Genomic DNA, 18490 nt, shown 5'->3' with positions numbered 1-18490 from the left:
TATGTGTTTAAGGACAAATACATGCAAAATACACTAAAGTTGTTTGATGTATTGTCTGCATTTATACATGTTTATATAGACTTTAATACAAAAGATATAGTAGAAACTGTCTTAATACACAGAATACATGTGTTCATAAAGTTAATACTCTCCTCAACTTTAATTATGTTCACAGATATTGATGAATGCAGCATCAGCAATGGTAGCTGTGACTATGGGTGTCTTAATACAATGGGGAGCTATGAGTGTGTCTGTCCACCTGGAAAGAAGCTGCACTGGAATAAAAAGGACTGCATTGGTAAGTGTGGGAGGCTGACTCAGAGGTGACTGTGGTGATGTTCTCCAGGAGGGTGGAAAATCCCATGTTTTTTTCTGAAGGGTTGTCCTGGTTTTAGCTGAGGTAAAGTTAATTTTCTTCCTGGTAGCTGGTACAGGGCTGTGTTTTGGATTTTTGCTGAGAACAGTGTAGATAACGTGGGGATGTTTTGGTTATTGCCCAGCAGTGCTTGCACAGTGTCAAGGCCTTTTCTTCTCCCCCTCAGACATCAGTCAGTGAGTGGTGAGAAACTACACTGAGCACGACTTAGTTGGTTGTTTCTTTCCTTTTATTTCTCTCCTTTCCATTACTATTATCATTATATTTTTCATTATTATTATTTTTTATCCCACTCAGAGGAGGGGAAGTGAGCTAGCAGCTGTGTGGAGTTTAGCTGCTGGCTGGGGTTAAACCACAACAGGGGTGCTGCTTTTCCACTATATAAGACCCCAAAATCATTTTATAAACTCAGGTAGGACCTGTTCCTATGGGGATCCATGCACTAGGATATAACCACAAGTGGATTAGACAATGAGCAATATATTCCATTTTATTTGTGTTATTTTTTTTTAATTTCACAAATCTATTCACACAAATCTAAATATTATTATTATTTTATGCATTTTGTAATTTTGTTCTTAATTTGTCCTTTGTCCACCTCTATGACCTCAGCTATAACTCTACTTCCCTCCAAGGCTAATTTAGAGCATTCAAAATATTTAACTGTTTACAAGTAGGACATGTTATTCAGGTTAATATCTACATTCAAAGCAATATACCCCCATTTTTCAAGTTACCTCCAAAGGTATCCTGTTTAATATAAAGTAGTGACACAGGCTGTGTCAAAAGTATTAATTGCAATGAACACAAATCCTGAGACCACTGAAATTATGTCACTTGTTGATAGTGACACTTTCTGAATTTCTGTATCCTTTACGTAGATGACTTTTTTTTCTGGAGTCTTATTTGAAGTACAGCAAATGTTAGCCATGGCTACAACCATTCAAAGTGTTTTCAGTGAGACTTCAATTCCATTATCACGGCGTTTTTGGGAATAGCATACCTTAAGCCTTTCATAGTCAAATTTAGGTTGTGGGGTTTTTGTTTGAGTTTGTTTCTTCTCATAGATATATTTGGGGCTGATGCCTAATACCTAACTGAGAGCAAGGCAGAACAGGAAAGGGGAGGGACCTTACTTAAGGGAAACTCTGCACATATTGAGGGAAAGCACTGTAATCTGGAGGCAAGAGCATCACACTGGCCTCTTGCATGATCATGCAATTGTGGCATTTTTTTCACTTATGTAGATAAATCAGTACAGAAAGCACTTTATTAACCAAGGTGGGGCAGGGTGGTGGGTGAGTAGCTCAAAACTGGGTTTCAGTCTTTGCCACTGGCTTTCTTCCTAACCACAACCAAGTACCTCATTTTTCCAACTTATTTTTATGTATATTACTTTCATTACTATAGAGAGAGCAGAGTACTATAGGAGTAAGAAAGGGTTAACTCTGTTTTTTAAGTTATCCACTAGGTCTCCCTGAAATGTACAGGTTAGTCTTCTGGAAAGGAGTTTGTAAATTAACAGCAGGGACTACAATTTTTTTGAGATCTGATATATAGTTAGACCACAGAAATTTTGTGCTATATTCCCTCTCAACCAACTATGAATGCTGTTCCAATGATAAGAGGATATATGGAAAATATTTTCATAGGTGTACATTTCTCTTCATTATTTGTAGTACTCTGTTGGAAGATGGAAAATAGAACACCCTTCTCTATTGATATACATTGCTTCATTTAAATTGCTTAAAATGAGTATCATCTCCCTGCTGATCGCCTGCCTTTATTACCAACATTGTTTAGAGAAAACTGTTCCATATTGTTGTAAAAGCACAATAAAAAGGAAGAGAAACATATTTAGTGATCCTGAATGCCACATGATTTGGAGACATTTGCAGTAACAAAATCCTCTCTTGCTCAGCAATGACATTTTGTGCTTGTGTTGTGTCCTCAGTCCAAAGAAATTTCTTTTAAAATATCACCAAAGGAAATTAAAGGCCTTAGGAGGGAGGTAAATGGAGGGCAATTATTCCCGTATTTGTGATGTGGACATCAGGTGTGTTTAAGGGACTTGTATATATTTATATTTAACCAGCAGTGAGGCCAGGAACACAAATCAGCTGGTGGCTTCTGGGCCCCTTTGTATTCAAGCCAAGCCAGGCAAGGCTCATTACAGCTACCACATTTGAATTGCCAATTCAGACCAGCTTTATTGAGCTTTTCCCAAAGACTGGTGGACCCAAACCAGTGTGGCTGCCGCAGCTCTGATCTCCTGCCTGCCTTGGTGTGTGGTTCAGTGGTGAGCTGAGGGGTAGGATAAATGACATTTGCAGTAGCAGGGTTAGCCATGAGCAAAAGAAGTGTCAGCCAGGTCCGTCTTGTAAGGTGAGCATGTTTGGAAGAAGTAGCAAGGAACAGTTGGAGAAAAAGTATATGTAACTTGAACAGGCATTTTTTACAGGAGTGAAGCAAGAACTGCTCCACAGGCACCTGGCTGAGATCTAACCAGTGAAATATCTGCTTGAAGAGGTGCCCTGCTGCATTTGGCCAGCAGTCAGTGCCGAGGTTAAATATCTGGGGGAACAGAGGGAAGTGGTGAGACTGCCCCAGTGCAGGTGGTGATGGCACCTGTCACCTGCAGCTGAGGACCTCATTCTTCGTGTGGAGAAAGATGTGCTTGAGTAACACTTCAGTCCCAAAAGACATAAAATTAAAATAAATGCAAGACTGGAAATATCAGAGTGGTATTCACCTCAGAGTAAAGCACAGAAACTGATCCAACAATTCGTAACAACTTCATGTAGTTTCAGCTAAAGCATAAATCACCCCTTACCCAAATATGAAGAGAAGCTTGTGAGACCTCGGGATACTCTGTCTTCATCCTGCCATGAAGTTGGGAGGAGAAGCTGGAGCCATGTATTACTTGACGTGGGTGCTGATGAGAAGCAGCTGATATCTATGTGTGTGTCACAGTAGCCCTTCTAGCATTGCTCAGTGTGCTTTGGCAGTAACTAAAAGGACCGCTGGGGCTATCCATCACCATCCCAGTGTGTCCAGCCTCACTTCTGCCTGGCTGGGAAGTTTTCTGCTTCTGGAAGCTAGATCGTGGAGCTGAAATCCAAAAGTCTGCACGAGTTGGAGTGAGAAGTAGCAAATACCATTTTAGCAATCATGTAAATAAACAGGTCTTTGTGAGGATGCCTCCTGTGCAGGGTGTGGTAGTTAAACCAATAAAAGCAGAGAGCTGTGCCTCCAAAGGAGGGGAGAGGGCATCTTGGGTCGTTAGTATTACCTATTGCTTCTGTGATCAAGTTGTGTACACAGAATTGTGCTGATCATTAGAGAGACACCTACTTTTCAGCTTGCAGATCTGGACCTGAACAGACCCAAGGGGAGGATCAGCGGGAAAGACTGATCTGGAGTTTAGGTTTAATAATGTGAATGAGTTTTGTTTTCAAGTCCAAGCCCAAGATCCAGATACCCTTTCCCCAATATGTGTTTTTTTCAGAAATGCCTAGGCCTGAGGTTTTGCTTTCCTGACACTTCTACCTTTCCTCGCAAGTGAGTGCACAAGGCTCTAAGTTGAGCAGTGTCTTATTTTTTTAATTTCTCTTTGTTTTTTCTCCTCAGAGATGGTGAAATGTCTCCCAAACACCAAACCAGCTCCTAAGGCTCAGCTAGTGTGTAGTAAGACAGGAGGCATAGAGAGCTGCTTCCTGTCATGCCCATCCAATACCCTTTTTGTTCCAGGTTTGTACAAAAATAAGTCTAGCATATGACTCATTTTTCTCTGCTAATTTATTCATGATTCTTGCATTCAATTTTTGTTATGGCCATCTGTAAGTGAGCAAAACATAATTATAAATTGACTTAGGCCAGACACACACATCGTTAAATACAAGAAGAGCTGACTGTCAGTCACATTAGAGATTTGACCCTTCATTGTTTGAGATGTTAACCTCCTCCAGTGCAATGACAAAAAAGCAACTGCTTTAACCAGGTGCAAAAGAAAAATTTTAGTGTATTAAATTGCTATGTCAAAAGTGAGGAGAAAACATTTCCATGAATTCCTGTTTTTCAACTTGAGATCCCTGTGACCATCCAGGCATCTGTGTGATTGAGCAGGAACTGAAACAGTTCCCAAAGCAGAGGGTTTCCCTGAGAGGAACTCAGCTTAATGAGTCCAGTGTGAGGCAGGGGCAGGAGAGAGTGGGACATGCTGGCCAATTTAACACTGCAGCTGTGACAGCACATGATCAAGCTCCCACATCAGCCAGGGTCACATAAAATTTCTATCAGCTCAGCCAGTGGAGCCAAGGATAGCCTAGCAGCACCTCTGGACCTGTCTTACTGTCTCATATGAAGTGGATACAATTCAGTCTGACTCAGGAGAAGGTATGGAAAAAACATCTCTCTGTATAAGTTGTTGGCAGTTGCTGGTTTTGAATAAATTTTGTTGGCAATGGTTCATCTGAGTGTTATTTATAGAAACTCAGACATCTCACCTCTCTCCACCACCCCCAGCCCCACTCCTTTTTTTTTAATCATTTGCTACAGGTAATTTTCATCTACACAGTTTTGCAAGGCAGGTGGGGCAGGGGGCTGCTATTATTTTTTCATATACTTTCTGATTCTGATACAGGATTATTCTCCACAGAGTGTCTACTTTTCATGTTAGTCCTGGCATTGTATGCAGTAGAGTTGTTCACGCTTCATTTACAGTTTAGCAGAGATTACTGGAACCATGCATTTATCTAATTTGTATGCATCAATACAAGGCTTTATCTGTGCAGTACATAAACCCTGGTATGGTTCTAAGTATGTTATTTTTTTCTTTCTGCCAATGCACTCCGCCAGAGTCTGAAGCTAAAATTATTACTAAAGTACATGTTTGTTCTATTAGAGACATGATCAAAGCGTAAGGACTCTGCCATGGACAAGCACAAAATGTTTTACACTTGTGCACCATGCGATTATTTACAGCTAACCTGATGCCAAATTGTTTATAAAATGCAACATTTCGGTGCTAGAAGAAACAAAACTTGTAGACAACACTGTGAAGCAGTAGCCTTTAGCACACTGTTTCAGCCGTTTAAAATCCAAGTTCAGCACTTAAAACATCTCCTTATTTAGCAGTTTGTCCAAGCACCGAACATTAATGGTGGAGGTGACAGGAGAAGCAGACGTTTTGTGAGACCCTCGCCACATGTGCTGACTCTGTGTTCTGCTCCACAGATTCGGAGAACAGCTACACGCTGAGTTGTGGCGTTCCCATCCAACAAGGCAAGGCTCAGCAGAAACGCAATGCCACCCTGCCCAGCTGCGCAGGTAGGTGCTCCTCCAGGCCTTTGTGTCTAGGAGATGGAGGTCCCCCAGACCATATGGGATTTGCAAGATGCTCAGCTCTGAAGCTACACAGGAGTGGAATTAAGGTAGTGTGTGTTTCATCCTATGCACTCTTGCTTTTCTGCAGCCACTCCTGAGGGCTGGAGCATGCACCTTCCAGCACAGCATCATGTTGGTACATCAGTATAGGAGCAGTGGATGTTTGAAATATACTCAATAAGGACAAATATTTAGGATGGTTTACTTTCCATACTCTGGAAAGGCAATGGCAAATATATCCAAATGGCATTTCTTCCAAGGCTTGGAAGTGAGCCAGAGGGACCCATCAGTAGCACAAGAGCAGAAGGCTATTGTGAGTCGCAGCCCTCACCTGCAACATCCTTCCTTAGGAGCACACTGTTCTACCTGGGGACTTCCAGTAAAAGGGTTATTGGACTTTTATAAGCACAAGCTGTGTTTCATTCACTTATTCTTGGAAATGGATGGATTGTTTTTGCAGAGACATTTCAAAATGTGTCTTAAAGCTGACAGCATAAAAAAAAAGTTCCGCTCAGAATGATTGAAGTCATAGAACCATAGAATCCTAGAATGGTAGGGGTTGGAATGGTAGTCCAACCCCCCTGCAGAAGCAGGGTCACCTAGATCAGGTCGCATAGGAACATGTCCAGGCGGGTCTTGAAGACCTCAAGTCTGCAAAATTAGAAGCAGCTGAAACAGCATCCAGCAGTGGGAAGTGTCAGCCCACTTTCTGTATCATTACCTGCTGAGTGAGTCCTCTAACCGTATCTTTCTCACATATTTGGAATGCAATGGGAGGTACGATGCTGTGGAGTGAAGTAATGTGGCAGCAGATGTGGCTATCTTTGGCACAGAGTCACTTCTATAGTTCTGCTTTGGCAAGACCCTCGCAAGGAAAGAGACCCACATTAACTACCCTCCACCTGCTCCAGGCCCCATAGGCAGTCTCCAGCAGCTGGCAGGTGACAGTCCAGGCCCAGCCTTTTCCACCATGGGCTCTGTGAGGCAGTCAGGCAGCGGCTATATTTGCTAAGCAGTGCATGGCTGCATAACAGCCACATCATGAGACATAACTGCTTTGGATTTAAAGCTGAATAGTAAAGCTTGTAAGCCATAGACAGCAGCCAAATGAAGACATTTGCTTTGAATGGTTTTCAACTGCCAAGAGTGTACCTCCGCTAAATTAATCTCACTCCTGGTTGTCATTAGCAAGAGCAGAACTACAGCCACAGAGTCGGAAAAGGAAAAAAAAAAATGGTAGGATTTAACCTTTTTCATAGTAAGAAAGAAATGCACCCATGTTTCACCAGGTCTGCTGGAAGGGAAGGTTTGTGCAGAGCATGTGCAATACCGGCAAATTTGTTGATGTTTATGGACTCAAGAGTGAGTGCTTATGTAAAAAAAGAATGTATGGAAATGGACCCTCTTGTACAACGTGCATAACTCTTAGGCTGTCTCATCTATTTTGAGTCTGGTTTTAAGATTTTTGAGACTGTTTTTAATAATAAGTTTCAGACTTTATTTCATCTGCATCCTAAATGATAGCTTTTTTTTTACTTTATCTCAACAGATTCATTAGCCCCTCCAATCAAACAGAAAGCTCGGTTTAAAATTAAAGATGCAAAGTGCCATTTACGGCCTCGCAGCAAAGAAAAAATAAAAGATTCTGGGAAGCAAGTTGGTTTAGGTATGTGGTTTCTTCTAACATGTAAACAGCATTGTAACTTTTTGTATGCTTGCCTGTTTGCATTTGTTTTTTCACACCGCGGATGGAAAAAAAGTAATGATTTTCATATTTGGAGCTGAATTTCAGTTCAGATCGAAGTTCACACTCCAGCTTAGTGGTGCTTTGGATTTGAATCTAACAGTGCTAAAATGTCACCAGTTGCTTTGAAAAAATCTTTGTGCAAGAGTTTGGAATTAAGCTGATCTTTTTTCTGGCTTTGACAATGGCAGAAGTATCCTAAGACAAAAGGCTATGACCAACATGAAGTTATATGAAACAATGTCAGTTTGATTTGATTTAGTTTTCCTCAATGAAGTTTAGAAAAGAAAACAAAAGCTATTCTTTATTTGCTTTATACTGGATTGGTATCTTATTGCAGCAGCAAAGACAATCCCTGAGCAGGAAAGTTATAATCAAAACCTGATGGTACAAAGGCTCTTTTGTTATGTTGAACTGAGTAGTTATGATGTTAGAAAAAACATTTAGAAGATTGAGACATAATTATCAAAAATCTGATATTAAAACACAAGCCTGATACAAGCTAAGTATTAATCAAAGTATTTTTAAATGGTTTTAAAACTCAATATGACTACGTATAGGGATTTTTTATTAGTAGTAGTTTTGAACATGAATTTTAAAGTTGAAAAAACCAAGATATTTAAATGTTATATGTATCCAACAGATCTTCATGACATTTATATCTTGTGTTCCATCCCCTTGATATCATGACAGGGAGAATTATAGACTGCTTAAAATATTCCCCAGCTTAACATATTTGGATTTCAGATTAACTGAAAGTCTTCTGGATTTTAATACACAATATTGGTGTAATTGCAACAGCTCTCATTGTTGCTTAAAGCAACTTAACAGCTTACTGCAAACGTCTGCAGTTGATAATTGTCTGTTGTGCCTTATCATCACTTTTGCTAGTGAATGAGAAGTCATAGATCAGCCCTGAACAGAGAAGTGTAAAAATAGATATCCTAAAAAATTGCTAATGGTTTAAAGATTTTCTTTTTTAAATTTACACTAATGTTTTCTCTTTACCCTGCAATCTACACATTTATCTAATTTTTCAAGTGTTGGCTTAAAACAAGTCTCAGTTGTCAAGACATTTACTATGTCCCTATGTATTGTCTTCTTCTAAGAAGATGTGATTATCAGACTCATTTTCAAAGTCATAGCAGTTGATTTTCTGACCCATTATCATGGTTTATCCTCAGCTAGCAAGTGAACACCACCATAGTCACCATGGGCGTGTATTTCTTGGATGCATTTCCTTGTCTTTTGCTTGCTTTGCTTTGTGACATGTCATCTGAACTTCTGGGTCTAACAGTAAGATTAGAAAAAAATTCTTCACTTAAATGGTTGTCAAGCACTGTAACAGGCTGCCCAGGAAAGTGGTGGGGTCACCATTCCTGAAGGTATTTCAAGATTTGTAGATGTGGTGCTGAGAGACATGGTTTAGTGGTGGAATTGGTAGTGTTAATGGTTGGACTTGATGATCTTAAGGATCTTTATCATAAGAATCTTAAGGGTAATTATTCTCTGATTTGCCCTCCGATAAATCCTTCTGATAAGTTTTCATAACCTCCCAATCAAAGACTTTTAAAATCTTTGATATCTGGCGATTGGCATTGCTGAAAGAGATGCAACACCAGCTAGTAGTTTCTAGATGCTCAAGCCTGCTGCTCTCATAAATTTATTAAAATATACTCTCTTGCATTTTTTTAACATGAAATGACTGTATAAAATATTGCTGATTTTAAATGATTTCTCTAAAGAGTTTTCGAATCTTTATGCAGAAAATAGGCAATTATCGGCATTGGAGGTACCACTGTGCAGCTGAGCATCACCACACTGTAATTTTGCCTCCTGTGTTCACTAGCAAAACAAGCAAACCCAAAACTGCACAGAGGAGGTGTCTAACAACACATATAAAATGTTACAAAGCCTGTCACTGTGTTCATGATAACCCAGCTGATGTATCACTTATTAGCCTGTCGCTTGCTACTTTGCTACTTGATTTCTTTTCTATGTTGCTTCTCTTATACAAAGGAGGTCAATTCCCTTGTACAGACAACTGTCAGGTCACCTTTGTGAATCTCAAGTGCGATTCCTCCAAGAAAAAACGCCGAGGCCGCAAGTCACCGTCAAAAGAAGTGTCCCATATCACTGCAGAATTTGAAGTGGAGATGAAGTCAGAAGAAATCACAGGTTTGTGATGGATCTATCTCTGGAGAGAAATCAGAATTTGATTCCTCAGTGTGTTGTTAGAATCTCTTTGATGCTATTTCTTCAACCTGCCACGCAAACCTTTTTGCGTAAAACTCATTCAACGGCCTTTCCAAACTCAAAGTTTCAGATACTTAATTGAAAGGAATCAGACGTGAGATTAAGGCAAAGGAACAAAGATTGCAGCAAAATTCCTTCAAAGCCTGGAGTTATGTGCTTTAATTGAGTCTGATTTCTTTAAAAGCAGAAGTGCTAATTGATGCACAGAGAACTTAAGGATTAGGCAGAAGTTCTGCAACAATAATGATAAAAATATCCTCCAAAATGTAAGTTGCTGAAACTTCTGAGAATCAAACATTTTTATCAGACATTTGCAAAAATCATGGTTTTGTACCAAACTTCAGGAAGAAAAATGATTGCTTAAAGTTATTCATGAGATGTAATAATATGCTATGAAATCCAGCCAAAGAAAATATGGGCTGAAATCTATAAACACAACAGTCCTCAAAGGCAGGTTTCTTAACCCTGAGGGATACCTCACTGGCCAAGTGATTCATAGGGTAATCATATCAGAAAGCACCTTTCTTTGTGTCACTCGGGTATTTTGGTCAGGGAAGTGGGAAAAATTCTTCATCAACTGAGTAAAGCTCGGGTAGAGAAAATTCAGAAACATGAGTGGTGTCAGGCTGAACACATATCTGGAAGTACAACACAGAGGAATTGATGCTTTCTGCAGCCCTCTCTCTGTGCACTCAGTATAACCAGGTTTCTTAATGCTAGAGATAAGAGCACACTGAGTGCTGTTACATTATGGACTGTGAAAGTTTGATGGGTCTCGGTGTATTGTTTTGTCCTTGTAAAAGGCCTGATTTTGAATACAGTGAGCTGCTTCTACAATTTGTCTGGAGAAAACAGTGATGCAAGCAGCTAGGCTTTTTGTTAAGCACCCCTTTTTAAACGTGAATCTCAATTGCTTCTAGTTTTGTTATCATTTCCCATCTAGACACCTGTAACATTGACTGTGTTCGGAAAAGGATGGAGCAGAAGCTGCAAACTGCAATCAAAACATTGAGGAAATCTATTAATAAACAGCAATTTTACATTCAGTTTTCTGGGACAGAATATGAAGTGGCTCAGAAGCCAGCTAAAGCTACTGAAGGGCATGAAGCTTGCAGTACAGGGCAAGTGCTGCAGGATGGAAAATGCGGTAAGTCCTGACAACTCTACTCAGCCACATCCCCAAAAACAAGCAATCCAAAATTAACTTGTCCCTAGTGAGCTAGGCAGGAAATATATGAGATAACAGATGGTTTAGATCAGTATGGTATTATATGTGTGGGCCACTGACAGTTCATAAGACTTTGAAGGGTGTTCATTAAATGATTGCAGGAAAACAAAAGAAGCATGTGTATGCATAACTTCCCATGCTGTCAGCTGGTATGTGTTGAGGCCTGCCACAAGGCAAGGTCGGCAATTGGTTGCTCCCAGCATCTTATGAAAACATAATTACAGTTCTGTAAAACAATAATATGGTGTTTGCCTAGATGCTGTGTGTTTAGTTTTATATCACCTCTCTCACTCTCCTCACCTCCAAAGAATCTGTGACCCATGGACATACTTACATTTAACACTCAAGAGGTCCAATTTAAAAAAAAAAAAAAAAAGCATATATAGGAATCTATTTTAACTTTATGTAAAATTCCTGATTTATTTAAGCCTTTTCCCAGATTATCCATCTCTAGTGCTTTACTAGAGGCAAGGTGCTGGCCAATGGCAGTTCTCAGTACTGCAAGCTTTCTAATCACTTGGAGTCATTCTTCAAAGTCAGTATATCTATTTTTCCAGCTTCTTTTAGAGACCAAATGATTTGCAAGCAAACAGGAATAGTTAAGTGCAGATCTGACAAGTGCCTTTAACGAGTTGGTTCAGAAGCTGTTTTCATCATATAGGAATAGCAATTTAGAAACTGTATTGAAAGGCTGTTGCTATTAGTATCAAGAAACCCGTATGTTTTAACTACTTACATCCATCAGAGAAAAATGTTTAGTACAGTTACGTGCCCTGTTGCAACAAGAAAAGCATGTATATTCATATCTGTACATAAGATGGTTTCCAGTTGAGGTACTCAAGTGTCAAGAGACATACAATATCACGTGGGATATATTGCCCTCAGAGAAATCTCTAGAACTGATGACAGGAGACAGACTTTATTTAGTCGTCTGCCATAAAACTAACACGTAAATGCACGTGATGTGAACTACAAATTCACGTCACTTCCCATATGTTATGTACTACTGCTTTAATTAAATTGCAATATACTCCTCTAATATACTGCATCAGCTTTATTAACATACATCTGATAAACACTTCAGTGCAGCACACTGCCATTTAATAGCTTAAACAATAGAAGGACCTTGCCCTGATGTAAATTGACCTAGACCGCAGTGGAGGTGGGCCTCTTTACTTTGGGTGAGGATCCTGGACTAACACATGTGAAATATATGCCACTATAATACTGGGGCCAAAGAAATCCATCTTCCCTCCATGTTTGATATGAAGGCAAATAATGTGATCAAAATTGAAGTCCTTACATAGATTCCCCTTTTTTTTTCTCAGTTACCTGCAGCACGGGCACCTTTTATAGCGGAGAGCATAATCAGTGCATTCCTTGCTCGCCAGGAACATATCAAGACACAGAAGGTCAACTTACCTGTGAGCCTTGCCCAAGTAACGATGGACAGGGAGTAGCGGGCGCCCGGAATGTGTCAGAATGTGGAGGCAAGTTTAATTTGATTATAAAAAGATTGGGTGTTGCCACACAGCCTGTGAGGCATGGAAGCTAAAAGAGGGGAGAGCCTTCCACACTTCTGTCTTGTAAAGGTAACAGAAGAAATCTCTGTGCACTTACAAGCAATACACAAAATGTTTGGCTTGTTCCATCCTCTGACATTGCTGACAAGAAGATGGGACCTGCGACAGCAATGTAAGTTATGGTATGGAAATAAGCAAGCCAGGCAAAGCGCTTTGCTTCAAGTTAGATATGGAATCTAGATATACCTCGACTTGTAAGGACTTGTCAGGTATATTGTAAGCCAAAGGGATGGATTACTTTGGACTGGTATTGGTGAATCTAATAGACCTGCTGATTTAATGTTTTGCGTGAGATGCAGTTCACCTGGTCCCACCAGCAGCAATCATAATTTTGAAATAGTTTTGCTGCCAGGATCTGTAAGCTGGACTCAGAGCTAATGACTGCAAGTTTCAACGGTGCTTGAATTCACTGTCACTTTTGGCAAGTCATGTAGTATCTCTGACTCAGCTTTGTGATACATAAATTAGATGATAATGCTGATAATACCTGGTTTCAGAAGACTGATGTGCTTCCACTCTAACTTGATTGAGATAAGGTTTTAAGACACAATTGTTAATCACTTTCTTTGCCTTATTTCATTACAGATGAGCAAAATTTAGTATATAGCTGATACATTATTTGACTTTGAAAGAAATCTGTCCTATCTGCTATTCAGGTTCTATCTTTAAAATTCATACATGTAATTTACATTAATGTTTTCTTCAAGGATATCTAGAGTGAATCCACAAGGAATGCCACTTGAGAAACTGCTGTCTTTTGCTCATCCACTGCATGTGAAATAACTCATGTCTCCAGTCCAAACATATGATAGATTTTGCTGATTTACTGTATGAAGGAACTATCACAAGAAAATTCTCAAAATGCCTTTGCATCTTTGTTGTGTTGATTTGTCTTTATCCAAAATCCAACATGAATATATTATCAAAATAAAATCTGTGTTTATAAAGGTTGCCTACAGGATACTGACCAAAGCAGCACAATGACTAGAAGGAAAAGACTGTTTTGTTTCAGGGCTCACATATTAATTAATATGCTACACAAGAACAAAAATAAACCCTTCTGAATATTTTTGCAGAGTGGATCTGTGTCAAAATGTTTGTCGTCAGGTCACAACAGTATGTTTTTCTGCTCAAGTCTCCCCTTTTCTCTTTCTCTAAAAGTGGCAAGAGAAAATATGCTTTGGACTTCATAAACCTCCCTGTCAAAGGTTTTATCAAAATCTCCATAAAACATGTCAGCATATGCGATGGAACAGTTTGTTTTGATGAACACAGATTTTGTTAGAAATGTACTCACCACCTGTAATCAATAGTATTTTTGCATCATATCTTCTGGAGCAGTAATGCCTACATAATAACACATAAACTATGACTGAGATCCCCACCTCTACAGGTAAGGCACCCACAGCAAGTGTGTAGGAGATTTTAAGTGCGTGTTGCATAGAACTGAGGTTGTAGCAGCAAGTGAATAACATGCTGTGATACTTTATGTGCAATCCATGTAGGTAGAAGACCAAAACACCATTAGAAAATCTAGTAATTTGTGGCATTTCTCAGGGAAATTACCTTAGATCTATTTTGTTGGCAATTTCAATGCAGAAAGCAAGAATGGAGCGAGTTAGTTCACTCATATACAGGTAAGGACTGAGACATAGTAGTGCTGAAAGCACTTGGTATTTAGCAGTATTAAAACCCAACTGTACCACTTCTTTTAAAAGGATGTCTGTAAGACAGACTTCACAAGTACTTCATTTTCACACTAAAACCCAGATCCAAGTCCACTCTTCATTAACTGTCTTCACGTTAAAGTTTAGTGACCAGATGGATCAGTTTTGCTACACAAACAGTAGCAGAATTGTCTTCAAATTAGTAACATCATATTTCTCAGAGATCTGTGTCACAACAGCCAGCTTGTGCAGTCATATTCCAGCCACACGGGATTGAAGCACAACTAAATCCCACAGGTCCTAGTCTCACATGTCCACAGGAGTTTGATTTCTCTGGGGACAGAACTTGAATTTTGCTTTCGCTCAGGAGCTCTAGTTCATCCTAAGTGCCAAGTACCCATGATATCAAATGTCCCCAACATTTCCCAGCAAGTGTCAGGGTTCTTAAGAGAACCCCAACCCCACCTAAAGCTCTCAAAACATTCAGGTTTTCAAGCTAGTTGTTTCTGCCTGCTGTTCAGGTTCTCAGGGAAGCCAAATTAAAATGTATGGGGATTAAGCAACCTCAGGGAACACCTAACATCTCAAAGTCCTGGTCTCCCAGGATGGGGTGGTGTAAAGATATGCATTAATGCCATAATCATGGAAAAACTTGACATCCTGATTCTCAGGTAGGTTGTCAAGGTGTAAAGTACTCAAGTGAACAACAACCAAGCCAAAAATCGCTGATCAGAAATTGCCTGGAAAACAAGTTTGGAAACTACCTTGTATCTGTCAGGAGACTCATTCACAAAGTGCTTTGCTTTACACAAATGATCCTTTTCTGGCAGAAGAGCTTCTGACAAGCACTAGTTTTCACAGCTACCCGGAGAGCTGCCAGTGTCAGCTATTCTCCCAGACAGGGTGCTGGACTAGTCCCATCCAGTCTGGTAAATCCCATGATCTACTGTTTCTGTATCTATAAAATGAAAATAGAAAAAAACCCACAATTGCTTGCTTCATAGATATGGTGCAAATATTCATTTTTTCCTACAAAGTGCTTTGAAATTCCAGATGAAAGGCTTGGTGGAAGTACAAAATATTCTAACAACATCTCAACAGAGCCCTTGCCAAAACAAAAACCAAAAAAGAAATAAACAAAACCAAAAAAAATGAACAGAAACGAGAGTAGCAATGTGCTTATTAAGAAACTAGTTGTATTTACTGTTGTTTTTAGGAAGCAGTTACAGGAACAGTACAAAATCATCAGGTAAGATTAGAATTGATCTGCAGCTGTCTTGATGTTACACACTTCAGTTAAAGGAAGTGTTACTAAATACTAGTGGATTTTATATTTTTTTTCCAGAAAAGTCAGCTCCCTAATATTGATGATTATTTTCCATTCCTAGGGCAGTGTTTTCCCGGGCACTATTCTTCAGATGGTTTTAAACCTTGTAGGGTCTGTCCTCTTGGTACATATCAGCCTGAACCAGGAAGGACCCTCTGCTTTCCATGTGGGGGTGGTCTTGTGACCAAGTATGAAGGTGCTGTTTCCTTTCAAGACTGTGAAACCAAAGGTGAATATCAAATGTTTCCACAATTCATATTCCTGTCATTTGCCCTTTTGTTTTTAAGCTTCAATGCCAAGTGGCTTTCAAAGGCTCCAAAACATAGTCCCAGCATATAGAAATGCAGTGTGTGATTAAATTAAATGGTCAGGAAATCTATAAGCCTGCTTGAGCTTACAGATCTCTAAAGGTCCCTTCCAACTCTACCATTTTATGATTCTATGACTGAACATCCTATATATTCTTATTTACCAAATAAGAAAAATGGAATGATATATAATGAAAAACTAAACACATTATGTGAAGTTAAGGATTGGTTACTAATGCATTAGGCAGAAACTGTAAGCATGCAATGTGTTGCATGTTCCATAATGTCAATTTCCAGTGTAAATGCTGAAGAACAAATCTGCCCAGATGCATTTTAGTTTAGTTACTGAAATGACACATTGGCCCTGGCAAACAGACACTAATGGAAATCTCTCTCCTCATGTTGTGAAAGGCATTTTTATTGTTGAGGCAAATAAGTATCAGCTTCCATTTATTACAAACTCATTGGAAACCACCATATTAAATGCAGTGAGAAACATCTGTAGCATGTGTTACTAGTTTGTAAGGGTTTAGCTCTAGTCTTTAGAACATAATTCTAGTTAGAAAGTCCTTTGTAAGGGGAAATACGGGGAGCTGGTGTCTTTTTTGCCTTTTATGGCCTAATAAGTATATTGCACAATGAGGATCATGAGGCATGTCCAGGGTAAAGTTCTGTTCTCAGTGAAGATTACTACTTTCTGAAAATAATACACCTCATACCTTACAGTTCATTGTTCTCCTGGACACTACTACAACTCCACAACACACAGATGTATCCGATGCCCTATGGGAACATACCAGCCTGAGTTTGGTCAAAACTACTGCATCACCTGCCCTGGGAACACAAGTACAGATTTTGATGGCTCCACTAATGTTACACACTGCAAAAGTAAGTCTCATTTGTATTAGTTGTGAGATTAAGCGTATCTTCAGATCTGAACTGCAACTCGAAAGTTCCATTCATCAAGCTTGACTTCATTTCTGTATTTCCTGGTTAGCATATATCTACTGATAGAAGGAATAGTAAAAATGGGGAAAACAATGAGAAAAAACACATATAAAAGTATTACTTGATGCATATGAGGTTTTAGCTTTAATGTAACTTGGCAGAGTGGCGACCACAACTTAAAACTACGGACCTCTTGGTTTCCTAGATCCTGTAAGTTGTCTTGCAGTGATGCATATTCCTTCATGTCTTTGTAGAGCAAAACGTCTTCTATCAGAATATCTGCCATCCTACAATAATTATAAAACACTAGGAGATACAGTCCTGCATACTGCAGATGCCAGTGGTGACAGTGAAATCTTCTAATAGGCTTTTTTGCTGTACTCAGCCTCTTTATCTTCAATTACCATTTCAAATATCCCCAAGGATTCCAGCACAATTTTATTTGATCTTTTGTGAATGACTGATTCTTTTAGGCAAGCAATTTTTTTCATCTCTACCATGCTAATTTTAGAGAATGTCTCCCTAAAAATTAATGTCATCTAAACTAATTACTCATGTCCAAGTCTATCCTAATTTTTTTCTCATTATTATGTACCATATGTCTTTGAATCCCTTCATCATTCCTAATGTAATTTGAGTAAATATGATATTTGTAAATGTTTTGAAGATGTTTGATGATTTTTGTGGAAAATAAAACCATCCTTGTCACTTCACTGCCATAGATGCTCCCTGTTTTCAAGCCAATTTCTGACCTTGCATAATCTTTGAGGCCTGGATTATGCAAAATATTTAAATGCATATCTAATTTTACATGGGTGGGTAGGCCTGGAGATATCAAGGTTCAGTAATTTACCGAATCAGGCTTCTGTGGCAAATTCAATGGGAGTTTTAAAAGCCGATAAAGTAAAACTGATCCATCAATGAAGTCTTTATTAACTGGTTTAATCTAAGATAAAGCAAGGCAGACTTGTAGTCAAAATAAGATTGGCTATTAGGATCATCACACTCATGCAGCTAAATCAGGTTAAAAACCAAGTGAAATTAAACCAGAATATCTTCCGCATGCCAGGGCATGTCAGCATGGTCTCAGTGGTAACCACTGTGTGAGTGCCTCCATGTTTACTTAGCTGTGTTCGTTTCTTAATCAAATGTTAATGCAACCTGAATGAAGCATTGTATCAGTTTACACACCGGAGATTAAGGTTTTGCAAATCAGTTGAAGCAGCCCTGCAAATCAAGTGTTCCTTTAAAGACTTTCCATGCTAAACAAAGAGGCAGCTGGAGACTGTATGCATTTCTAAAGCTGCAAGGAGGAGTTTAGGCTTGCTCTTGACAGATCTAGAAAAACACCTCAAAACAGCTAATCAGCTAACACAAATGCTTATTTGTGTTTCTTCACAGACCAGCACTGCGGAGGAGAACTTGGGGATTATACTGGCTACATTGAATCACCCAACTATCCCGGAGACTACCCAGCTAATGTGGAATGCATTTGGAATATAAATCCCCCCCCAAAGAGGAGAATACTCATCGTAGTACCTGAAATATTTCTCCCAATTGAAGATGAATGTGGTGATGTCTTAGTAATGAGAAAAAGTGGTAAGTTGCCAGATAGGGGTTATACAAATAATGTATTGCAAACTGACTGAGTGGAAAGTTCATACTAAA

The 18490-nt window shown here is 39.2% G+C and overlaps 1 protein-coding gene across 1 annotated transcript in view; it reads left to right on the top strand.

The window, feature by feature from the left end:
- Positions 1-18490, top strand: part of SCUBE1 (signal peptide, CUB domain and EGF like domain containing 1) — a 212253-nt gene that overhangs the window by 187776 nt on the left and 5987 nt on the right. Inside the window, exons 10-19 of the mRNA XM_061988784.1 lie at positions 176-298; positions 4007-4126; positions 5612-5704; positions 7311-7427; positions 9546-9683; positions 10705-10908; positions 12318-12479; positions 15628-15795; positions 16601-16762; positions 18224-18421. Coding sequence (XP_061844768.1) covers positions 176-298; positions 4007-4126; positions 5612-5704; positions 7311-7427; positions 9546-9683; positions 10705-10908; positions 12318-12479; positions 15628-15795; positions 16601-16762; positions 18224-18421 — 1485 coding nt within the window. The remainder of the gene's footprint in view (positions 1-175; positions 299-4006; positions 4127-5611; positions 5705-7310; positions 7428-9545; positions 9684-10704; positions 10909-12317; positions 12480-15627; positions 15796-16600; positions 16763-18223; positions 18422-18490) is intronic.

The sequence above is a fragment of the Colius striatus genome, chromosome 1 (genome assembly GCF_028858725.1).
Source record: "Colius striatus isolate bColStr4 chromosome 1, bColStr4.1.hap1, whole genome shotgun sequence".
Lineage (NCBI taxonomy): Eukaryota > Metazoa > Chordata > Aves > Coliiformes > Coliidae > Colius > Colius striatus.
This window is presented reverse-complemented; position numbering and strand designations above follow the sequence as displayed.